The following is a 26,104-nucleotide window of genomic DNA, read 5'->3' as shown; positions in this document are numbered from 1 at the left end:
CCTTGGTCTCAGCTCATTGCTCTAACCACTAGACAATTGTCTATATCCTCCTTCCAGAAAATTAACGTAATCTGACCAGCGACAGTGTAGACCAGCACAGGAAACCCAGGAATTGCTGCCCTTGTCCTCTCTGTAATTTTATTTGTAGTAGTATTTTCCCTTTTTCTCTGAGGGCAAGCAGTATGATATCTTCTTACTACCGGGTGACATCATCCAGTGGTGCCCAGTGATGAATTGCTCCCCAGTGTCTTTTTCTAGAAGCCTTTGGCAGCAATTCACCACATATGTGCGTGCCTTCCCGCCCATCATTGTAATGCAAGACCACATTTTTCTGTGAAGCAATGAGAACATGCTGCTATTTGTGTCCCACATAGCTCACATCTTTTACATGTATTGGTGGTGCTTTACAGTTATGTCCAGTGTGTAAGTTGGTAGCACAGGGCAACTTTCCTTCAGTTATCCTTAGTTAAGCTTTCCAGCACTTTTTACATTTTCCTTATTTTCTGCCGGCCACTAGGCCACCTCAGGCCTAGTGTGTACAGCGCTGCATATGTCTAGTAGCGCTATAGAAATGATTAGTAGTAGTTGTAGCATCTGGCCAGGTAAATTTTTCACCATTGAGCTATTCGATTTCACTGTGTCTGTTTTTCCTGATATGTCCATTAAAAGTGTACCAGTGCAGCAGGACAGTACAGACGTATGCAAAATGCAAACAATTCACTGTAACCTATTCAGAATTTCATAAGCTAAACAAAGCGAGTTTACAAAGCTTCAGATATACACTTGGGCACCACTTGGGCACCAAAAATATGCTATCAAGACTCAATCGACATAAATTGTTCTGTTGTATTTGAAAATGAAAGACTAGCTTTTCTAAAAAAAAAAAAAAATCAGTAGAAATGGACTTAACTTTCAATATCCAGTTTATAGCATTCAGTTTTCAAAAGAGTTCATTCAAAGTGGTCCGCCTGATGGTGTCCAGCATTATGTAGTATTACTCCACTGCCTCAGTAGTATTACTCCACTGCCTCAGTTGACTCACACAGTTTCTATGCTCCGCTTCTTAGTGCTTCACCAAACAGAAATTTTCAAAGTCTGAGTCAACCCCTGAGGCAGCTGTGTAATACTGTAAAAAACTGGCCACCATCAGGAGGACCACTTTGAATGAACGCTAAACATTAAACTTTGAATATTGAATTCTATACACTAGATACTGAAAGATAAGTCCATTTCTGTTGATTTTTTTTTTTTTTTTAGAAAAGCTAGTCTTTCATTTTCAAATACAATAGAACGATTTATGCCAATGATTGAAGGTCTTGAGAGCATGTTTTTGGTGCCCAAGTGTATATCTAAGGTGCTTCCTTATGTAAACCTGCTTTGTTTAGCTTATAAAATTCTGAATAGGTTATAGTGGGGTTTATTGCATTTTGCATAACGCTGGATTTTTTTTCCAGACCCTCATCACTTAGAGCAAATAGTCTTTTCTACATCCCTATCCCACAGCTTGGATGTTGAGAGATTAGAAGTGAATTTTTAGACTTACCAGAAGGTGTCTCCCAGATTCCACTTGCATCCAGGAGAGATTCCACTAGGACAGAGGTTTTCAGCCCAGTCTTCGTGGCACGTCTAACCAGTTGGGGTTTTCAGGATATCCCTATTGAATTATCCTGAAAATCCCAACTGGCTAGGTGTGCCCCGAGAATCTGGTTGAAAACCTTTGCACTAGGAGCTTTAATGCATTCAAGTGGAAGAGGTTTGCCTTCTGGTATGAGGGCAAGGCCCTAGATCCCTTTTTCTGCCCTACACAAAAAACTTCTTGAATATCTTCTACATCTGTAAAAGTCAGATCCAGGACCAACTCCGTAAGGGTTTTCTTCAATGCATTTGTAGCTTCTCACTGTGCAGAGGATAGAACCATCTTTACTCAGCCTCTAGTTGGTTTGCTTCATGCAGGGCTTGCTTCTACTACCTCCTATCAAGCCCTCTACAGTAGCATTGGATCTCAATATTGTCCTTGCTCAGATAATGAAAGCTCCTTTTGAGCCATTTAATATGTGTCACCACAGTGGTTTTGCACCTACATCCTAAGTTCTTTCCTAAGGTAGTGATGGAATTCCATTTTAATCAGTCAGTTTTTCTGCCAGCGTTTTTCCCAAAGCCACATGGCCGTCAAACTTACAGCACAATCTGAACTGCAAGAGAGCCTTGGCCGTCTATTTGGAGTGGATTAAAGCCCATAGAAAATCCATCCAGCGTTTTCTTTTGACTCAAACAGGATGGGGGGAGGGGCTGGCATCAACAAATGCACTCTTTTGAATTGGCTGACTGAATGCATCTCCTTCATTTATCATGGCTCACAGTATAAGAGCCATGGCTGCATTAGTAGCTCACTTGAGGTTAGTCTCTATAGAGAGATCTACAGAGCTGTAACATGGTCTTCTGTCCACATTCATATCTCATTCCTGTCTAGAAGAACTAGATTACCGATGCAACAGGCAGTTTGGTCAGACGGCCCTTCCAAACTTATTTAGGGTCTAGAATCCAGCTTCACTCCCCCTAGGCCCATTTGTTTCAGTTCCAGATTGTCTTAAAAAAAAAAATTAAGACAAGATTCGTTAGTTGATAATGGTCCTTGCCTGTTGCAGGCCTCAGTTGTGTCCCTTTTTCTTTTAGGACTGGTAACTTAGGGATTTAAACAAAGTCTCTTACCTGTAGTAAGTGTTCGCCGATGAATGGGATGAATAGTCTTACTTCCTGCCCACCTCCCCTTGAATTGTATTCTGTAAGCTATTTCATAGACTGAGCTGGTCCCACTTTGATGATGGAAGGTGAGGAGGAGCATACATGCAAGGTGAATCACTACCAAAGGCTTCTAGAAAAGACCTAGGGAGTGTTCCCACGCTGGTCTCTGTCAGATGATGTCACCCGGCAATGTGACTTCATAAAGTTGTTTCGCGGGGGTGGGGGAGAGGAGTAGATTTTATTTATAAGACATGCAGTAGTAAATGCTTGACAACGTGAACCAGAGCCACATGTTGAAAAAATATATAGTAACTGTAGCGTTTGGTTTGTTAATGGAATCACTTTGATTTCCTTATTTGTTTTCAGATTTTCCTGACATTCCATATTCTGACTGGTGTATGAAAATGATCCACAGTCACTTAGAAGTAGTTTCTCATTCCTCAAAGTATTCTGGAATTTCAGGATGCAGTGATGCTGTATCTCAAGGTTCAGCAAGTAGTACAAAGAGTACAGACCTGATTCTAGGTATGTTTGTGATATCTAATGCCTTCTTGTCAGTGTTAAATTTCCAATTGGATCTGTACTGTAAAATAAGCAGGGCATTTATTTTTGACCTGGCAGTTTCCTCCTCCTCTTTCATACTCATTCATTCGGAACTAGGGCTGGTATGTGGTGCCATGAGCTTTGACTTGTAAGCCACCTTGTACATTTCTTCCTATTTTGTATGCCTGCATTTCACCCTCGAAAACATAACTAATCTGGCCAGTCCCAGACCAGGAGCCCTGTACTAGTATTCCTTCTGGAATCCTATAATCATAGGCCCTAAATGTACCCTACCTCTACGGTGTAGTACCCCCTTGTGGGCATTCTTGGGTGTAGGACCAATCTGACACTCAGGGTGCCGTGTCATCTCCCCCCACCCCCCCACTCCCTAAATGGCAGTTATTCAGCAGCTTTGACTATGCTAAAGGAGTTTTTCCTTTCCATGAGACAGACTACATTCTGCTGAGATTGTTTCTATACATTCATTGTTTCAGACTTTAGTAAATAACTTATACAAGCTTCTTCCTTTATGCCTTTGATTCTAACGGTCATCAGGAAAGCAAAAAATTTATCGTTTTCTGTTTATTTGAATTATTTCACCTTGGAGGAGCATTTATGGGAGAAATTACCAACTCTAGTATTATTTCTCCAAGGTCTTTCTCCAAACTTTGTGTTTTTATCTTATTCATTGTCTTGTGTTATGGGGTGACAACCTTTGTTTATAGTCCCTGTCCCCAGCACTGCTCAGGCCTGCCTGCACCTGGGTACGTGCTCTATACTAGCATCCTCCTCCCACCGACTGGGTCCCACTTGCCACTGGGCTAGTCTTCCACTCTCAAGTTAATCAGCACGAAAACCCAGAACTCAAACGGGTGGCTCTCAGATAAACTTACCCCATTTGAAGAGCTGCTGAAGAGAGGATTTTGTCAGCTGAAATTAATATCTACACTTTGAACTTTTGGAGAATGGAAAAGGCCAGTCAAGCCTCAGTATATAATTCCGTGGAAGCAGGATCTGGATATGACTTTACTTGATAAGGAGTGGCAAACTGTACACCAGAATAAGTTTAATATTTCTATTTCTGCTAACCTGATTGAAAATGGTATGAAACTGTTATACAGATGGTACCTGTCTCCCTCTAGAGTTGCTCATTTCTTCTCACAGGGGAATGGGCTTTCCTGGAGAGGGTATTTATTATCATGCTAGGTGGACCTGTATTAAAATTCAACCAGCGTGGGTACTTTTTGCTAAGATCTTTCAAGATGTATTTCATATCCTTGTTCCTTTGGATCCCAAATTGTTCCTTCTGCAATTTCCTCCATCTGAGTGGTCTGGAGACCAGAAAAAGATTTTCTTTCCTTATATAGATTTATTACACAGACAGTTACCTACAATTCTTCAACAGTTGTGAACAACCTACTATTTAAGTAAACTCACTGTAATCTTCAAGTTCGTTTCCAAAACCTTTCATGATTTTTGAATGCTGTGGGTGGGGGTGTTCTTTGAGATTGTGTTGTTTTGAACTGTTGTATATTTTGATGTGTGCCTTTTATTATATAAAATAAATAAGTAATTTAAAAAAAGGTTCTAGATGCCATTGTAGATATATTGAAATCTTCTAATCAGTGTGGGGTGGTGGCCAAAACAGCAAACTGAAATTTTAGGATTTATTATAATAAGAATAGAGAATAAAATGGAAACTGTCACTCCTTGAGTGTTGTGTGCAGTTCTGGTCACTCTGTCCTACAAAGATACAGGTACAGCGAAAGTGAGCTACTATGGTTTTAAAATTGAGATATTTTGTGTATTCATTGAGTTTTGTTTGTTTGGAAGTTCTAAGGAAATGTTCACAAATCATTATTAGCCATGGAGACTTAGGTAGCCACTGCTTGTCTCTGGCTATGAGGAGTTAATCTGCTGTTAAGGATCCTGGTGGATATTTGTGGCCTAGACTGCCCACTATTGAAGAAAGAATACTGAGATTGATGGACCTTTTGTCTGACCCATTATGGTCTCTGAGGACACTGCCAGGAGGGCAGACATTCAGTTCAGTCTTGGAGGCGTAATTTCATAGGGGAGAAGGGATCTCTTATGGGAATTTAAGCCCTAGTTACATTATCCTATATAATAAAACACACCTCCAGCATTCTGAAGCTGACTGCATGGCTGAGGCTCTCTGTATCCATCTCCTGAATTGACATCGCGTACTTCCGGGTTCGTCACAAGCAGAAGTGACCAACCACACGAGGTTTCTTGGCTTCAGAATGTTGGAGGTGCATTCTGTTAAATAGGATTGGTCAGTTCCTTGAAGCACAGCCAGAGCTCAGCGTCCTGCACAGTAACGCTCAGACACCAGAGAGAGAGGGGGGGTATCTCTGTCACACACACTCTCTCTCTCTCTCACACTCTCTCTCTCTGTCACACACACTCTCTCTGTCACACACACACTCTCTCTCTCACAGTCAATGTCTTTCTCTCACTCTCACACACTGTCTCTCACACACTCTATGTCTCACACTGTATCACATTCACTCTCTATGTGTCACACTGTCTTGGTCTCATACACTCAGTCTCACAGAGAGTCTGTGTCTCACACACACTCTCTCTCTCGCACACACTGTATCTGTGTGAAACACACTGTCTCTCACACTGTTTCACATACACACTTGCACACACTCTCTCTCTCAGACACACTCACACCCAGACTCTCTCTCTCACACACACTCGCACATTCACTCTCTCTCTCACACACAGTCACTCTCACATACACTCAAACATAACACACTCTGAGGAAATCCTTGCTAGCGCCCGTTTCATTTGTGTCAGAAACGGGACTTTTTTACTAGTTCCTTTATAAAATAACAGCTGCATATGCCCTAAATTTTTTTTCTTCCTTGAAACATTTACAGTGTAGTATAGTAAGAATTATCTTCATTATCTGGTCTGAAATATACCTCTTTTTTAAGGTGGGAAAACAATTCCGGAAGATATGCCAGTGTGCCGTATATTGCTTCGAAAAGAAATCTTACGACTGGTCATCAATTTGAGTAGTTCAGTTGGAACAAAAGGCCATGAAACTGGTCTCCTGACGTAAGTACTTGTTCTTTGATTTATATTGACAGCCTTTGTTGGTATGTCAGATTGTTAAAGGTGAGGTTTATTCTGTGTTCCTTGTTATGGGAGATAATCAGACTTTAAACTTAAGGTGCTGTTTAGTACTTTCAAGAATAAAGCATTTTTTATTATTGTACAAATAAATACATTAAAGAAACTTATAGGTCCTTTTCTATTTAACACACTCGATTACAATTCTGTCACATAATCTTCTTATAGCAAAATAGCAATTTGATTTTATTTTTGATTTTTAGAATTAAGGAAAAGTTTCCACAGGCGTTTGATGACATATGTCTATACTCAGAGGTTTCCTACTTGCTAGCACATTGCACGTTTCGACTACCATCTCGGAGGTTTATACAGGAGCTGTTCCAAGATGTACAATTTTTATTAGTAAGTATTTTAGGACATATTAGAGCTTTTTTAAAAAAATAATTTGCTATATCCTTAGTATTTTGGGGTCTGTAGATGTACAGGTATTGGTAAGTGGACCTTTTAATAAAACTTTGGCTTCATGCTCCATCCTAGTGGCATTGTGAGCTATTCTGTTTGGAGACTGTGATAGCATAGCTATGTAATTATATTTAAAATATTGTATGCTCTCTTTTTCAGTTAATGTAGAGAGACCCATTTTTTCTTAAAATATAAACATGTTGTTCTACTGGGTCATTTGATCTGTCCTGCTGATTTGAAGGAATTTCTCTCAAGCTCTAGAACTAAATCAACATTCAGTTATAGAGATGTAAAAGGTGGAAGGGGGGTGGGACAAATGGTTATAGAAGAGTGGGAATTTTGGCACGTATGTGGCTAAAATTGGTATTAAATATCAAAATGTTCTTAAAATCAATATTATATCTTCAGGAAATTACTACAGTAATTCTGAATATTAAGATGTGTATGTTTGGCATGTATAGTGGAACAGTGGTCAGTCTTCTCTGTTACTTCTACCAGTGCCAACACCAGGGACCCAAGCTACATATTTTTTCTTCATTCTCTCCATCTTTCTCTTAACCACTTACATTTCTTCTCACTTTCCGTGGTTTTTCTGTCATATTTCAACGCACTATCCAACCTCTTCAGTCACTTTTCTTTGCTTCCCATCCACTGCAGCCTTTTAGTCTTACATATCCACATCATTCATCACATGCTTACTCCTTGCCACCTCCAGCTCTACATTTCTCTCTTCACCAGCATTTGCTTCTTAAGTCCTTTCCCTGTGTATTCTAGAGCTTGGGTAGTTGCTGTCATGCATGCTTAGTCTGCCTGTGTGTAAAGCCTGAACCTTATGGCTCTGGCAGCTTGCTGGTACTATCTCCAAACCTGGGCAGGTTGGACGCACAGGTTTACCAAAGACCCTCTGGATGACCCATAAAACTTCTACAGTAATGTTCTTTGGGCAAAAATGTCAAAATTGAATTTTCAATTATAATAAAAATATTTTATTTATCAAAAAAAAAAAAACACTGCCTAAAATAAGAATGATGATGGAAATATAGTTGAATACATTTGTGAGGGACTGCTTTGGTTCATCCAGGCCCTGGGTGGTTTCCTATCATTGATAAGAAAATAAATTCTGCTTTTTATAAGGAAATTCTACAGGAGAATATTCATGAGCTCAGGCTATGCAGCAATATAATGGCCTTATACATTTGATTAAATGTACTATAGAATGGCTGAAGAAGAGAGTTTGTGTTTTGGATTGGCCAAGTCAAAGTACTCACATAAACCCTATTGAAATATTAGATTTGGATATGCTTTTTAGATTTTTTTTTATTTCCCTTCTAAATAATCCCCAATAGAGGCATCAGTGACTGTAGATTCTTGGCTTTATAATTGTTTATAAAACTGCAAAAAGCATTGCTGTATATATGCCTCTTTATATAAATAAACACCAACTTCCCCCTTAATTCTAAGAATAGCCAATTCCTTCTGTCTTTGCCTAAGTTTCCTAGCAAGTAGTCTACTTGGGTTTATTGCCAAATTCAAAATGCATTTGTTGGGCCATTTATAATTTATGGGTTAAATCATCTACTTGAAGGTGATGTAATTCCATTCCCATTCTTTGAAATGTGTGAAACATCTTACCAGAGCATCCCTGCTGTATTACAACAGATCTCGCTCTCTAGGCAGTTTCTGTTTCCGTTTGATTGCCTCCCATTTAATAAAGACACCCCATCACTGCCTTTAGGCCTTCCCAGACTATCCCATCTCAGACAATTCCTGTATCATTAAACTTTTAAGTATTCTAAGATATTTTTTTCTAATATCCTCTACAACAAGGGCATCTCGCAATAAGCTTTCATTCAGGTGCCAGACTCCTCTACAATTTAACACAGGTCTAAGATGGAACGCGGCCTACACTGGAGCGTGATTGGACCAGGTTTTCAATTCTACCTCCGCATCCGGCATTTGTTGGGATCAATAAGGGTTACCCAGTAGAAAATCAATATGGGAGTAACTGTTGTTATAAAAAGAATAATCCTTTCCCACCAGGTAAAGAGTACACCATAAATCAGCACAGTTAAAGGCTTGCATAATAGTAAGCAGTTATTTGCAGGAGGACTGTACCCCATCCATGCTTCTCGGAAACCTATCCCAGGGAAGGGTCAAGAACTGTTACAATCCCCCCCCCCCCCCCCATAGGAAGATGGCTGAAATATTGCCTTGATAAAATTGTGTTCAACTGCTTCCAGAAACCAATGAAAGTATCACATGGGGCATATACATTAAGTACCGCCATCTTCTGGTCACCAAGTGCCCTCTTAAGCAGTAGCATTCTCCCCTCCTGATCCTTTTCTATGGCAATGACCCTAAATGGAAAGTCTCTTTCAATTAAGATGGCCACACCTGCAATCTTTTTTGCCCTGCAGCTAGAACTTCAATAAATCTGAGAGAAGTGCTTATCACAAAGTAAACACTCAGCTCTCAAGTAAATGACTCTCCTGCACCACAACAATGTCACAATTCTGACTCAACAGGTACATCAGAAGCAGAAAGCCTGTGAGGAAATCTGTGGGACCGTTAGATCATGAAGGAGCAAAAGGAGGGGAGGACAAGGCCATAGCGGAGAGAATGATATAAATCTTTCCTTTGGTCTTTATGGAAGAAGATGTAAGAGATCTATCTGTACTAGAAGGGTGATGATGCAAAGGAACTAAAAGAAATCTTGGTGAACCTGGAAAATGTACTGACCCAAATTGACAAATTAAATCACCTGGACTGGATGGCATACATTGAAGGGTACTGAAAGAACTCCAACATGAAATTGCTGATCTGTTACTAATCTCTAACCTGTCGTTAAAATTGTCATAATACCTGAAGATTAGAGGGCAGCCAATGTAACACCAATCCGGGAAATTATAGACCAGTATGCCTGACCTCAGTGTCAGACAAAATAGTGAAAACTATTACAAAATAATAAAATTACAAAACATTAATGGGACAGAGTCAACATGGATTTAGCCAAGGGAAGTCTTGCCTCACCAATTTGCTTCATTTCTTTGAAGGAGTGAATAAACATGTTGAAAAGATGAGCCAGTTGATGTAGTGTATCTAGATTTTCAGATAGCTTTTGACAGAGCTCCTCATGAAAGACTCCTGAAAAAATTAAGAAGTCATTGGATATAAGGAAATGTTCTGTTGTGGATTAGGAATTGGTTATTTAACAAAAAACAAAGGGTAGGGTTAAATGGCCATTTTTCTCAATGGAGGAGGATGAATAGTGGAATGCCACAGGGATCTGTACTGGGACTTGTACTTTTTTAACATATTTATAAATGATCTGGAAATTGGAACGACAAGTGAGGAAACTAAATTTGCAGATGAAACAATACTATTCAAAGTTGTTAAAACATGTGTGAATTGTGTAAAATTGCAGGAAGACCTTAGAAAATTGGAAGACTGGGCATCCAAATGGCAGATGAAATTTAATGTGGACAATTGCAAAGTGCTGCACATTGGGAAGAATAATTTGAATCATAGTTCCTTGAAGCTAGGGTCCACTTTGGAAGTCAACAATCAAGAAAAAGATGGTGTCATTGTAGATAGTACTCTGAAATCATGTACCCAGTTTGCGGCAGTGGCCAAAAAAAACCAGGATGCTAGCTATTATTAGGAAAGGGATAGTAAATAAGACCAAGAATAATATAATGCTTCTGTATTGCTCCATGGTGCAACCTCACCTTGAGTATTGAGTTCAATTCTGGTCGCCGTATCTCAAAATGATATAGTGGAATTAGAAAAGGTTCAAAGAAGAGCGACCAAAATGATAAAGGGAATGGAACTCCTCTCATATGAAGAAAGACTAAAGAGGTTACAGCTCTTCAGCTTGGAAAAGAGATGGATGAGGGAAGATATGATTGAGGTCTACAAAATCCTGAGTGATGTAGAACAAGCAGAAATGAATCAATTTTTTTTATTCTTTCAAAAAGTACAGACTAGGGGACACTCAGTGAAGTTACAACAAATAGGACGAAATATTTCTTCACTCATCGAATAGTTAAGCTCTGGAATTCTTTGCCAGAGGATGTGGTAACAGTGATTAAAAAAGGTTTGGACAAGGTCCTAGAGGAAAAGTCCATAGTCTGCTATTGAGATAGATAAGGGAAAGCCACTGCTTGCCCTGAGCTTGGTAGCATGGAATGTTGCTACTATTTAGGTGTTCCAGGTACTTATGACATGGATTGGCCACTGTTGGAAACAGGATACTGGGCTAGATGGACCGTTGATGTGACCCAGTTTGGCTATTCTTATGTTCTTGACTACGAGCTCTATTTGCATGGAGAATTTAACCCCTTGATATTAAAGAATACCACTTTAAAATCTCCTATCCCTGAGCAAACTGTCCTTTTAAGCCCTTCGCCCCACTCTTCCCAGAAGGACCTCCCCCTTCCAGTCCTTACCCTCCCCTTTCAGCCCCCCACTCTCACCCGACTGAGACATACCAGTCAGGTAAATTCAGGAGAAATTAGCACTACAGAGGATTGACTATGCCAGTGCGAAGTCCTCAAATTGCAGCCCTCCCAATGTCCCCACATACCCCACACTCACCTCATCCACTTTCACCCATACCAGCTGTTACACTGCCCTCCCCATTCATCCCGCTCAAACATTACCAACCCAAACCACTCCCACAGTAACAGATAAGAACATCATTCATCCATAAGAACCAACTTTTATTTATTTGTTACATTTGTATCCCACATTTTCCCACCTATTTGCAGGCGCAATGTGGCTTACATAGTACCGTTAGGCATTTGCCAAGACCGGTAGAGAAACAAATACAAGGTGATATAGTGGTTGAATAAAGGTACATGTGTTTCAGGTACAATGGGATCGAGGAGAGTTTAGATGGAGGGGCATAATCGAATGCGAACGCCTATCTCCATGGGCGTCTATGTCCGAAAACGGGTATGTGAAGAGGCAGGACAGACCGTATTTTCAAAAAATGGATGTTTTTCAGCTGGGCGTTTGGTTTTTTTAGCGATAATGGAAACTAAAAACGCTCAGCTCAAAAACGTCCTATTCCGAGCCATTTGGTCGTGGGAGGGGCCAAGATTCGTAGTACACTCGCCCCCCTGACATGCCAGGACACCAACTGGGCACCCTAGAGGTCAGTGCGGTGGACTTCAGACAACGCTCCCACATGTATAGCTCCCTTACCACGGGTGCTGAGCACCCAACACCCCTCCCCCAAAACCCACAAATGTACAACACTACCATAGCTCTTAGGGGTGAAGGGGGCACCTACATGTGGGTACAGTGGATTTTGGAGACCTCCCATTTACCAGCACAAGTGTTACAGGTAGGGGGGATGGGCCTGGGTCCACCTGGGTGAAGTGCACTGCGGTACCCACTAAAAGTGCTCCAGGGACCTGCACATACGCAGGCCTCTAGGACTTGTTGCTGCTATATAACATTGGCACACCAGTTGACACCTGAAGACTAATCTCTCCGAAAACGTCCTTTATTGGAATAAGCACGCTTACAGTTAAGTGCAGATCAGAGGTTGTGCCCCACTGGCAACGAGTCTCCCTGGTACTGAGATTAGCAGTAGGTCAGAGCTGGCAGAATGGTGTACAATGCCCTCTTTCAGCCACATTCAGGGTAAGAACTAAGTTTTGTAACGTGGCTAACATGAAAGGGATCTAAAACTGGCTTACAAAAATGGCCACTACCTCATGGACTACCGGAAACAAAACAGGACACACTCTGACCCAGTAAGCAGGGGGAAAAGCACCATGGAAATAGAGCCTACCAACTACCAACATCGTGAGCATTTGCCACAAGCTAGTGGAATCATGGAGCCCAATACCCTACACCCACCACAATGCATTGCTGATGTGACTCTGCAGTGCGCATAACAGAAAAGGTGTCGCACTCACCCGAGAGCCACATCAGAACCAGGGAAAGGCTGTCACAGGATAGAACACATTCTGCTGTCATGGAGGTGGGTACGGCATTTGAGGCTGGCATAGAGGCTGGAAAAAATTTTTAAAGTGGGGTTTTTTTGGTGGGAGGGGGTTAGTGACCACTGGGGGAGTCCGGGGAGGTCATCCCCGATTCCCTCCGGTGGTCATCTGGTCAGTTGGGGCACTTTTTTGGGACTTGTTCGTGAAAAAAAAGGGTCCACAAAAAGTGACCCAAAATCGCGGTAAAAACGCCTTTTTTTTTGCGATTATCAGCTAAAGACGCCCATCTCTCCTTGGCTGATAACCACGCCCAAGTTCCGCCTCCGACATGCCCCCATCAACTTTACCCGTTTCCGCAACAGATTGCAGTTGGAAACGCCCAAAATCGGCTTTCGATTATACCGATTTGGGCGCCCACGGGAGAAAGACGCCCATCTCCCGATTTGGGTCGCAATATAGGCGTTTTTCTCTTTCGATTATAAGCAGGATAGTGTCCATTATGAGCTTTGGTTTTGCTGTGTTGCAGGGTGTGGGTGCTTATGTTGGGTCGGTAGGGTATGCCTTTTTAAACAGGTTGGTTTTTAGTGATTTCCCTGACGTTTAGATGGTCATAGGTGGTTTTCACAGCTTTTGGTAGTGCATTCCATAGTTGTGTGCTTATATAGGAGAAGCTGGATGGATAGGTTGCTTTACTACTTAACATTCTAGAGCGCTACTAGGGTTACGCAGCGCTGTACAAATTAACAAAGAAGGACGATCCCTGCTCAAAGGAGCTTACAATCTAAAGGACGAAATGTCAAGTTGTGGCAGTCTAGATTTCCTGAGTAGAGGTGTAGTGGTTAGGTGCCAAAAGCGACATTGAAGAGGTGGGCTTTGAGCAATGATTTGAAGATGGGCAGGGAGGGGGCCTGGCGTATGGGCTCAGGGAGTTTGTTCCAAGCATGGGGTGAGGCGAGGCAGAAAGGGCGGAGCCTGGAGTTGGCGGTGGTGGAGAAGGGTACTGAAAGGAGGGATTTGTCTTGAGAGCGGAGGTTACGTGTAGGAACGTAAGGGGAGATGAGGGTAGAGAGGTAAGGAGGGGCTGCAGATCAAGTGCATTTGTAGGTTAGTAGGAGAAGCTTGAACTGTGTGCGGTATCTGATCGGAAGCCAGTGAAGTGACTTGAGGAGAGGGGTGATATGAGTATATCGGTCAAGGCGGAAGATAAGACGTGCAGCAGAGTTCTGAACGGACTGAAGGGGGAGATAGATGGCTAAGTGGGAGGCCAGTGAGGAGTAGGTTGCAGTAGTCAAGGTGAGAGGTAATGAGAGAGTGGATGAGAGTTCAGGTGGTGTGCTCAGAGAGGAAGGGGCGAATTTTGCTTTATATTTAAGTCCTTTGCAGTTGGGGTAGTGGAGGTTTAATTATGTTCGTGACAGTCTGGTTATATTTCTGTTTGGTAGGTCTATGAGGCCTGTCATGTATCCTGGGGCTTGGCCGTAGATTAATTTTGTGGACCAGGGTGCAGATTTTGAAGGTTATACTGTATGTTCTTTGATTGGAAGCCAGTGCAGTTTTTCTCGGAGGGGTTTGGCGCTTTCGAATCGCGATTTGCCAAATATCAGTCTGGCTGCTGTATTTTGAGCGGTCTGGAGTTTCTTTGTGAGTTGTTCTTTGCATCCCGCAAAGATTTCGTTGCAGTAGTCTGCATGGCTTATTACCATTGATTGTATTAGTTTGCGAAATATATCCCTCGGGAAGAAAGATTTTATGCTTTTAAGTTTCCACATTGAGTGGAACATTTTCTTTGTTATGGAGTTCACTTGGTTCTCAATTGTATCTGTTATCCTAGAATGACTATGTCATAACAAAACTTTGTAAGCCACATTGAGCCTGCAAATAGGTGGGAAAATGTGGGATACAAATGCAATAAATAAAAGTGTGAGGTTGCGGTTGATTGTAATGCCGAGTATTTTCAGACTGTCTGAGATGAGGAGGGAGTGTTCTGGGGTGATTAAGGTTGTGGGTTTGTACGTATTGTGTTGAGATGAGAGGATGAGACTGTGTGTTTTTGCAGTGTTCAGTTTCAGTTGAAAAGAGTTTGCCCACGAGTCCATGTTGTTCAAACCGAGTTTGATTTCGCTGGTAATTTCTGTTAGATCATGTCTGAAGGGGATGTAAATAGTGATATCATCTGCGTAGATGAACTGGTTGAGGCCTTGCTTAGATAAGAATTTGACCAGTAGGATCATCATTATGTTGAAAAGTGTTGGTGATAGTGGTGATCCTTGGGGTACGCCACAATCTGCTTTCCAAGGTGGTGATATGTTTAAGTTTGATTTCACTTGGTATGTTCTGGTGGTTAGAAAGCCCTTGATCCAGCTGAATATATTTCCACCAATCCCGAAGTAGTCTAAGAGTCTTAGTAGTATATTGTGGTTTACCATGTCGAATGCGAGGAGAAGTATGTTTTTACCTATAGTTATTTCCTGTTTGAATTTAGCCAGGGGAGTGACTAGCACGGTTTTGGTACTGTGGAGGGGGCGAAATCCTGATTGTGATTCATGTAGTATTGAGAACTTGTCCATGTAGTCAGTGATCTGTTTGGATACCATGCTCTCCATCAGTTTGACTGCTAGTGGGATAGATGCTACTGGGCGGTAGTTGGCGAGTTCGGATATTTTTTTCTTAGTATCTTTTGGGATTGGGGTGAGTAGGATGTTTCCGTATTCCTCGGGGAAAAGACCTTGTTGGAGCATGTGGTTTAGGTGGGATGTAAGGTCTGTTATGAAACGGTCAGGGGCGGATTTTAGTAGGTAACTGGGGCAGGTATCCAGTTTACAATGGGTGCTGGAGAACCTTTTGATCGCCTGGGTGACTGATTCGATGGTGAGGAGTGTGAAGTTTGACCAAGTTCGATCAGCTGGGTGTTCTCCATGGATTGGGTCCAGACTGTTAATGAAGTTCTCAGTGTCAGTGTTGTCCTGAGGTAGCGTTTTGCGTAAGTTTGTAATTTTTTCATTGAAGTATTTAGCGGGTTTGTCTGCAGATGGGATGTCTATATTGGTAGCAGTGACCATTGTAGTGTCTAGTTTTTTGTTCACAAGTTGGTGTAGTTTCTTCATGTCTTTGTAGTCAGGTCCTATTTTAGTGCTGAACACAACCCAACATTCTCCCTATGCCTGCCACCACAAAAAAAGAATTCTTAGATTGCATTCAAAGATAACATAAGGGTCCATTTTCTGAAATTTAGCTTGCAAACCATTCTCGAGACATTACTATACCATCAAAGCACTGTCCCCTGCATGTTTTAAAATCCAAACCACACCTTTTAAAGATATCTTTACACTATACACAAACTTGAGCGCAAACAGACTCAGAACCGTACCATATCATAATAGCACTAACTCCTAGGACATGAAGAGCTACAACTTCGTGTGTGAAAAGGCAGCACTGTAGATACTACACTGGGCCTTAAAACACCTATACACTACCTAGTGAAAAAACAAAACAAGATCTCTACGCGGATACCACATGCTAGCTGAGTACCGCACCGTGGCCACATATGAAAAACACATGACACAACAAATGTATCACAAGGGACCAGAGTTTAATATAAAGGCAATAAAACTGAACTGAAAACCTCAAGAAGTCAGACTCAGCATACAATAATACTAGAGAAATTGAAACTAAAATGCAAAATATCAGAAATGTGCATTTCCAAAAGCTGATATATTTCAATTAATAAATTCAGAATAAAATTCTTTGTTCTACCTTTGTTGTCAGCAGTTTATTTTTATGTGCCATTTAGTCCCAGAGTCCCTTTTCTGCATGTTTGTTTTCTTGTCTTTGCTGTGGTCAGTCCATTTGACATTCCATCCCACTCCATGTCCACCATCCTCCTCATATATCCTTATCCATCCTGTCTAACATCTCCCGTTTGTGTCCCTGTCCTTTGCCTTCCTTCATTTTCAGCATGTGCCCTCTTGATTTCCCAATCCAGCCCTTATATTCTGCATTTCCCCTTTGTGTGTGTCTTGCCCTATCCTGCATTTCCTCCTCTATGTCCCTATCCCTCCCCCTGTGATCAGCATTACCCCTCTATGTCCCTGTCCCCCCCTCCCCGTCCAGCATTATTTCTGTTCCTATCCCTTCTTCTTCCATGCCCAGCATCATTTCTGTCTCCCTGTCTCTCACTTCTCTCTTCCCTTCTTCCCCCTGTGGCCAGAATCTCTCCCTGTAGCTTACCCCCCCCCCCCCTCTACTTTCAGTCCAGTATCTCTCGCTGTCTCTTCCCACACATACCCCCCTCACAGTTCAGTATGGCTCCCTACTGGGTCTCCAGTGTCTCTCTTCCATCCAGCATCTTCTTTCCCCATTCTTCTCCCCCCAGTCTGTCTCTCTCCCACTTCCTCCCCCGCCCTCAAGGTGGTCCAGTATCTATCCCTCTCCCCTTTCCATCTAGCACCTCTGTCCCTCCCACCTTTCCTGATCTAGCAGAGCAGCACCTCTCTCTCCTTCCCTCTGGCCCCCACAGGTCCATTGTTTTTCCCTTTGTTGTGTGTCTCCCCCCCCCCCCCCCCCCCCCCCCCCCCCCCCCCCCCCCAGACTCACAGGTGCTGCTATTTTACTGCACGTGACCAAGCAGACTGGGGATCCAGCTGGACTAACCTTTAACAATCATCGCTACCTGACAACATCAAGATACGTAGCGTGCCCGGTATTTGTTTGAAACCTAGTTGCTTTTAAAGTATGAAGACTTAGTTGAAATAACAACGTCATAACATTATAGGAAGGAAGGAGGTATTGGCGCTATGATGTCAAATCAGGTATGAAGCAGTCCTGTAGTACTGCTAGTTAGCCCAGCGGGACACACCCAATCACTTAGGACCATCAGCATATATCAAAAATTAATAAACAAAATGCTGCATAGCATTGTAGACACATTTTGGGGGGGTTTTGGTAAGATTAAATTTTAACTTCCAGACCCTTGACCATTCTTCTAAACTTTGGAAATCCCTTCTCCCTCCAGCATATCCACTCTATTGGCTATCTTCATGTCATCCGCAAAAAAAGGCAAACATTTCCTTCTAACCTTTCAGCAATGTCTCACACAAATACTTCCTGAATCAGTACGTCAAGCGCAACCTCTGACCGTCTTCAAATCTAGGCTAAAAGCCCAAATTTTTGAGGTTGCTTTTAACTCCTAACTACTTGTTCAGGACCCATGTCTGTTTTATAATTCCCACCTTAAAATAATTCTCTTATCCCTTATTTGTCCTGTTTGTCTCTTTAATTAGATTTTAAGCTCTGTCGAGCAGGGACTGTCTCTTACATATTCAGTGTACAGTGCTGCGTACATCTAGTTGCGCTGTAGAAATAAGTGGTAGTAGTAATAATCTCCAAGTCCTCTGTGGGATCTTTTCTAAAAGTGTATAATATTCATTATCAAAATTCTGTCTTTCTATTTCTTTCACATATAAAAATCTATCCATTACTACAATTATACCTCCTTTATCAACAGGCTTAATTACTATCTCATGGTTGCAGGCTAAAGATTGAATTGCCAAATTCTAGAACCTTCTGTGACATAAAGGTGGTTAATAAATCCCAATAAATAAATAAGTTCTCTTCCTTTCTGAGGTTAAAAAAGCTCTGTCTTTTAATTGTCTTGCATCTTTCAGTATCCTGCAAAATACACTTGTTGAAAGCAAAAATCATCTGGCCATGGGGGTAGACAATTGGAATCTTTTTTACAACAAAAAATCCACAGAATTACCTTTGTCTTGAAAACAATGGGTAATCTGTAATTTTCTAATGAACTGAAATACATCAATCTATGTTTGAAAATGATCATACCTGTCTGTTGGAACATAAGCTGAGTCAGGCCTCTTCTACAAAGGATGGAATGCAGGGAACACCCCTAAATCCCTCCCCCACCATGTGCCATAACCCTCCATAGTTTGCGTTCACGTACCCTCAGCTTTCCCCCTCTGACACTCATCTACCAGTGCAGGTTGTCACTTGAAAAGAGAACAGCAGCACATCAGGCCTTTGCTCTGCTGAATTTGAACTAAAAAGGCCCCCAGTCTTAATTCAAAAGTCAGCCCCAGACAACAGGAGGAGGAGAATGTGGCTCAACATGCAGCCACTCTTCTCCATTTGAGGCAGTCAGCACTGGGAGGGGGAAGATAGCAGGCTCGGGTGTCTCCACAGGAAGAAGGTTGTCAGTGCGGATGTCAAATGCCGCCTCCTGTATATGTGAGGAATTCTGCACAAATTTTACATTGCCTAGAATTTCTTCAGAAGTGTTATTGCAGATCACCATTAGTTAGGGACTTCCAGGTATTTAACTCTGTAAATCTGGTTGTCTTCAGAGCAAAGAAAACTGCTTTTGTGTGACATGTTCTTTGAAGACATCAGTTTGTTTTAGTCACTGATCCTCTCATTTCCTATTTTGAAGGCTCCCCCCCCCCCTTTTGTGACAGCTGTCTTATTAGGTAGAACTATGTGTGCCCAATGGGGGAAGTGGCACCATGGGACCACCCGCACTCACATAGTAAATGTCTTTAGGTCTATCCAGAAAGCTCTGGCATAGTTGCGTGGTTTGCAAAAGCAGTCATGTGACCTGCCTATGTGATCCCAGAACCTACTCAGATAGAGATCTTCCTTCTACAGACTAGTTATTGAGCTTGTTCCAGTGTACAGGATAAGAGTTAAACTACTACTGCTTGGTCCCTGAAAACAACTAAAGCATTAATCGCCAAATGACATGCATGGATGATAATGGAAGACCAACAGGGCTGAAAAAAAATTTAAGGCCACCTGTTAGAACCCTTGTTTGACCAAGAGAGGATCATTATAGCAGTTCTTCCTCAGAGTTGAGGGTATTACCTCCATGCCAGACGCCTGGCAAGAGAATGAAATCTGCACTATAGTCTTGAGCCACATGGCTAGCCCATTTCCCAGTGCTCCTGATATAGAGAAGGAGCTACATGAGATCATATACCACACTTAATAGCTCATATTTATCTATAATTTGAATGCTAGGTACGATCAGTGAGATCAGTCAGTGCTCTTCCTTCAATTTGTTGCTATTCCCAGTTTACTAACCCTAACAGTGTTTTTGCTTTTAAAAGAATGTGATATGTTCAGTGTTGTGTGCAGTCAGATTATGTAGATTGACATTGGTCATGCAGTGTATTGCCTTGATTGGTAGTTTTCAGATATTCAGATAATCAATAATGACTTTTAGAGATATCTGCAGAAATCCATTAGAAAAGCTGAGGGGAAAAGAGTGTAAATAATTTTTTTTAATGGCTCTGTGTTCAATAAATCAAAATAAGCTTATCAAACTCAAATTTGGTGTGTCAATCAGAATCAAAGATATCTAAATGGAAGCAATGTGTCTTACCACGATGTTTTTGTTTGTGACTTATCTTTGTAGCCTATTAGTAGATTCTAGATTTAATTTTATCATTATGTTCATTGTGTCCAGATGCATGAAGAAGCAGAAGCTGTTCTAGCAACACTGCCAAGGGAACCAAACATTGACCCATCAGCTGAATCCTGACCTCTGTTTCAAAGGATAGACATGCTGAAATGCCTCAGACAGCTTCTGACTGACTGGACAGCAGAAAGGCGAGCACCTCCTGCCAGACTCTTTCGCCAATTACTGGTGTCAGCACAGTGAATTGTTCTTCATTTCGCCTACTGGGGTGCTGCTATGGATCATCACAAATAGACTAATATTAATTGCCCGTGTATGCCAGAGCCAAGCACTGATACCTATGTGAGACTTTTATTTCAGTATGAACATTATAAGGAAAAATGTAGGACAATTTGCAGAAATGTCCTGGGATGGGCAGTTTCTTTTTTTTTTTTAAGTTCTGTTCAGGATAATAGAACAATCGATTGTGTGAACTCTTCGACACCAAGAGTATTCCCTAATATGTCCTGTTTCTGAGAAGTGGGGCATGTATATATCAAGGGCACCATAGAGTTACATGGCTTTTCTGTGTTTTTTTTTTTTAATGTTTATAACACTAATTTGAGGGAGGAGGTTTATAATTTAAGCCTGAAACACAAGCTCGGTGACCTAGGGTTTTCTGCTAAATTATTTTAATACTTAAATAGATATCAGATGGGTCTTCTTTACAGTAGTTTATTTGCAATCTCTCCAATATTGCAGTTGAATATAGTAATATTTTATCTGAACCAGTAAAGGTTTTTCACTACAGTTTCTGATAATGACAGTATAGCTTTGGGTTCAACCTCAGTTGACATTTACTGTATAGTGTACATATGGCTTTTAAGAAGAGTCTGATTTTTTTTTTTATGTTATCACTTGTAAGCGATTATTTAATATGCATGACATCGTGGAAGAGAAATAGGCTACCACCGTAAAAGTTCTGACTGATCATTTCAAAGTCTTATGGAAAATTAACCAGAAAGAATTTGTATATTCCATGAGAAATGACAATCATACTTTCTAAATTAAAAAAAAGTGTGATTTCAGCTTTTATATCATTTTATGATCTTGATCAACTACAGAATGTTACAAATTGTAGTGAAAAGCCTTAATCACCAAATTTTGAGCAGCAGTCCTTTAGTTGTTATACCAGTATTCCTTGCAAAATAGTTTGCACAGATAAAGTGCAGTGAACGGTGTTATAGCTACCTTCATGAAAAGAAAGCACCACACTTTTAGTGACATTTCTGAATTGAGGGCAGTTTTTTTTTATTTTGTATGTATTAAAAGGATGTTTGAAAGACTTTACAGGGATTAAAATACAGATATATGCAAATTTGTATATAAAGTAGCATGGTCACCTTAACTAGAATGCTTGTAATTTGAGAGAATAATCATATTGTTTGATATGTATTCACATAATTTGTAAATTTTATCCAGCTGGTCTGTGTTAGAATACATTTTTATCCATTCACCTTGACCTTTATTGTTAATGCAAACAACACAGATTCCTGAACTGAACTTGGATTAAGTCAGTCCTAAAATAGAAGAAATGTGGTTATGGTCAATGTTTGTTTTGAGATTCTTGTAGACAGTACTGTGAATCAGACAAAGCAATTTACAGTGGTATTCAAAGTGTTCATGCAACAAAACCTATTTGATTGTACAGCCTGGGAACATGATATAGTACTGGAGCCAGCAGCAGTCATATTCGGTTATATAATATAAACCAGCAGCAGCTCAGGATCACTACTGAAAGTCGGGGAAGGAAGAGAATCATTTGAAGGGGGGGGGGGGGTTGTTTCTGTTTGAAGGAAAAAGTCAATTTCCAGGAAATGCCCTGTGTTTCTGAAGGTAGGACTTTCCTCCTAATTATGGCATGAGTAGGAAGTACTGTTGCTTAAGTTTTGGTAAAAACAAACAAAAATAAATGGCCTACAAACAATTCTATAACTATAGTTAAAATACTGGTGATTTTTGATTAGATTCTATGTTCTCTGACAGTGAAATAAGGTTTTTTTCTTCCTGGCACCAGTTAGGAATGTGAAGCATTTTAAGTATGGCTTGCTTCATGATTGAACTAGCTTGCATGAATGTGAAGTATCTTTGAGGCACTGCACAGCATCTTCAGTCAGCAACAGGCTGTCAACTGCTGCTCCTGTTAGAACATTGTATGTAGGATGCCTATTGCTTTTTGCTACTGAACTTCTCAAGGAACAAAGCAGCTGGAAACTGCTTGAACTCCTTTATAATCAGTGCCCAGAACACCTGTCAGTTTTTCATTTTTTGTAGAACCCACAAGTACTTCATAAAAGATGTGGTCAAGGTACAAATATCTACCACTATTTCATTTTTACTCTTTGGTCTGCAGAAAACAAGCTGCTTATCTGAAAAACCAAAATATCAGACCTATTTGACCAAATGGTGATAGAGATTCCAAAGGACATGACATAGTATCTCCATTATATGTAACATCTCTCTTTTAGTAGTTTCAAACACTACCTCAGGATGGTATCTGATTCATAAATTACCATTTAAGAGCCTACAGCTTTTTCCAGCAGCCAGAGCAGATGCAGACCAGTGTTTAGAAAAATAACCTAACAAGACTTCAAAAAACTACAGCTATGGTTCATGTCAGTATATGTTTAGAACTGATGTCAAATCTGAATTTTTTTTTAATTCCATATGTTTTAACCATTATTTTTATATACCTTGCCTGAAATGGATTAGTAGAGGTAATAACAGATGTAATATACCATACAAGTATGTCTTCAAATTTTGTGTATTGAATATAAATGAATATGCAACACAAAAAGTTTATAGACTCTTAGGTTCTAGGTAGAACTCATGAAATTCAGATGATTTTTAAAGGGCATCACAAAAATGATCCATCATCTTTTGTGTCTCAAGAGCAGTCACTATACTAACTGAATTACCCTAATCCATTGTACTTAACAAGCACCCAAACTTCCCAGGATCACTTTTGCTTTAAAGAGGGTTTGATGGTCCAGTTCTTGGGCCATAGTCAGCCAGTTTAATTTTCAGAATATCTGCAGTGAACGTGCGTGAGAGAGATTTTTGTGCATGTTCATTGTAAATATCTTGAAAACCAGACTGGCTGAATGTGTCCCAAAGACTGGGTTGTGAACCACTCTTTTAAGGCAGATACAAGGCAAGCATGGTGTTGTGTTTTGTCTTTGTTCTCCTCCCATCCTGAAATTAAAACTATCACAGTAGAACATGTCTTCACACAGGTGAGTGTGCTGAAAAGCACTACTATATTTAAATGTTTTAAAATCAAAAACTTAAATTTGTAGCACTCAAGGTTTCTTTCTTTGTCATTTGCATGGTCTTATTTTTCACACTTGAGGTGGTTGGCCCAGTTGTCCATATGGCCAATGGGGATAGCCCGTTCAATCACGTGCAAAAATCTTTGAAATTCATTGGCTTTTAGCTTAGTCCACTTGTCCATAGGTAAATATTGATTTCTTTATGCACTAGATCCAAAAAGCTACAAATTGGCAAAAGTGAGGGCTAGCCCACTTGTCTATAAGACCATCTGTTTATAGTCAAAATCAATTAGTATGGTTGGTCATTGTAAAATGCAAAAATATTTTGCACATGATGAGCTTTGATATATTTCCTTTCTGCACAGATTTTGTTTTTTCAAATGTTATCAACAATTATTTGTGAGTATAAGCATGTTTATTTTTTTTATAGGTGGAATACTACCTATTTTCCTCAATCAAGTTGACAGCTACTTTACCTTGTTCCCTCTATTGAAGTAATTCTTGGTTTTCATCTCCCCCCCCCCCCCCCCCCACACACACACACACACATTTTTATTACTTTCATTTTAATTTGGAGGGAGTACAAATAATACATATTTTATTACAATGAAGGCCACTGTTTTTACAAAGCTCCTATTCCTTTTGTACTTCTTTCATACTTTGGCTGTATCTCAAGCCCCAAACTTTAAGGAACGGAGCTTTGGCTGCAAATGGAACTCAGCTCTCCACTACAGCAGTATGCCCCACTGCTGCTTCTGGTGTATTTCATATGCACTTTAATTTACACATATGTCCTGAATTTTCATAACATAACCTAGTGTATCTACAGAGGGTTCTCATATTATACAGAATGCAAATGTTTTAAACAAAACAGACAAAGTGAAAAAAAAATGAATTTTTAATTGTAATCACAAAAGGATTGTATTTGGAAAAGGTTTCTGGTATAGAACACCTTTTAGCTTAAACAAGGGGAGGAAAAGTGTCATGTTTCCATTTGTGGCAACTTATGAATTACTACCACAATAACTTGTTTTCAGAAATAGAGAAATAGGCAAGTATATGCAAAATGTAAAAATGGCAACAGATCTAAAACATATCATTTTAGCATTTTTAGGGAAAGATAAGTGTGAATTTCTATAAAACCCATCAAGAAACAAAAATATTTATTTGAACATGATTTGTTTTTAAATTAATCTACCCATTGCGTGCCTCAAAATAAAATGTTGCACTCATGCTCAAGAACCTCAAATTCTCAAAACGTTTTCTCGCACTGTTTATCACAAAAGCTGTTGTGATTGAAAAGTCAGCAGAGAAAAAAAGAAAAGGATCCACACACCTTCTACAAAAAAAACAATGAAAACCAGCAAGGGTGGAAGCGGGAATGTTCAGAATGACCAAGGCAAACAGCTGAGTAAGAACATTTAAAAGTTCATTGCCAAAGGTAAACTGACCCAAAGAGACCCAACACGGCCCGTGTTTCAGCTAAAAAGCCTTCAACGGCTGTCTTGCTACACCAGCAAATGTGTGACTTTTCTTTCTATGTGGTATCATCACTTCAAGAATTCAATTGTTCTACATGTTTTATTACTTTATGAAGCTGATTGATTTGCACTTTTAATGACCCCTGATGAAGGCTTTTTAGCCGAAACACAGCCCATGTTGGGTCTCTTTTGGTCAGTTTACTTTTGGCAATAAACTTAAATGTTCTTACTCAGCTGTTTGCATTGGTTATTCTGAAAATTCTTGCTTCCACCCTTGCTGGGTTTTGTGATTGAAAAGTCAGCTTTCTTGGAATTAGCCAAGGTGATGTCTCAACTTTTCTTTTTAAAGAAATGTTTTAATAACTGGTACTCATTTGTCTTAACATTTCTGTGATAAACATTATGGCAGCATCATGGAACCTGCCCAGAATCTTCATAGTTAGAAGAGGTTTGTACTTATCTTTCATTAGTATTTTCATTACAAATAATAGTTTCATTGACACTAGGTATTTTCTTGAGACTGTTTAGGTAACCTTAACAATAAAAAGGCCAGAGTGTATATAAACTGCACATTGCACTCTCAAATACACCTTTTTGATTTGTGAAATGTAATTTATGCCAAAAATATAAATGGCAGTTTTGTCACTGAACAAGGTAACATAGCAAAAAGCAGGGTGTAAACCTAAGTGGTCTTAGCTGATAGCAAAAAAAAGTCTTCAGTTATCCTTTATGCAGCAGTGTAACAAATTTATGCATTGCAAAAGCAAATAGATTTTGACCACTTCATAGAATTTCACAAACTACCCAATTTTCTTTCTGTTATTTTTCTTTAGTAATAAGCTGCTATATATGGAGGTTGTTGTGTTTGGAGGTCATTGAACAGACATTGAAATCTGATTTTTATTGTATATTTGTAACATAGAAAAAATATTTATATTTTCTGTAAGAATATTTCATTGAGCTGTGTATAATTTAAACATAGGCTTGGCCCAAGGCTTTTGCCCACCCTGTTTTTTGTTTTTTTGTATAGTGTGTATAGTTAATGTCTATGGGCATTACAAGCCATCCGAAGTA

General features: G+C 40.2%; 1 protein-coding gene across 1 annotated transcript in view; it reads left to right on the top strand.

Annotated features, from left to right (window-relative positions):
- Positions 1-24,060, top strand: part of RICTOR (RPTOR independent companion of MTOR complex 2) — a 468,276-nt gene extending 444,216 nt beyond the window's left edge. Inside the window, exons 35-38 of the mRNA XM_030193057.1 lie at positions 3,109-3,267; positions 6,252-6,375; positions 6,654-6,792; positions 20,287-24,060. Of these exons, the coding sequence (XP_030048917.1) occupies positions 3,109-3,267; positions 6,252-6,375; positions 6,654-6,792; positions 20,287-20,361 (497 nt within the window). The 3' untranslated portion in view covers positions 20,362-24,060. The remainder of the gene's footprint in view (positions 1-3,108; positions 3,268-6,251; positions 6,376-6,653; positions 6,793-20,286) is intronic.
- The last annotated feature ends 2,044 nt before the right edge of the window (positions 24,061-26,104 follow it).

Source organism: Microcaecilia unicolor, chromosome 2 (assembly GCF_901765095.1).
Source record: "Microcaecilia unicolor chromosome 2, aMicUni1.1, whole genome shotgun sequence".
In the NCBI taxonomy this organism is placed as follows: domain Eukaryota; kingdom Metazoa; phylum Chordata; class Amphibia; order Gymnophiona; family Siphonopidae; genus Microcaecilia; species Microcaecilia unicolor.
The sequence above is the reverse complement of the archived record's forward strand: the minus strand, read 5'-3'. Positions and strand labels throughout refer to the sequence as shown.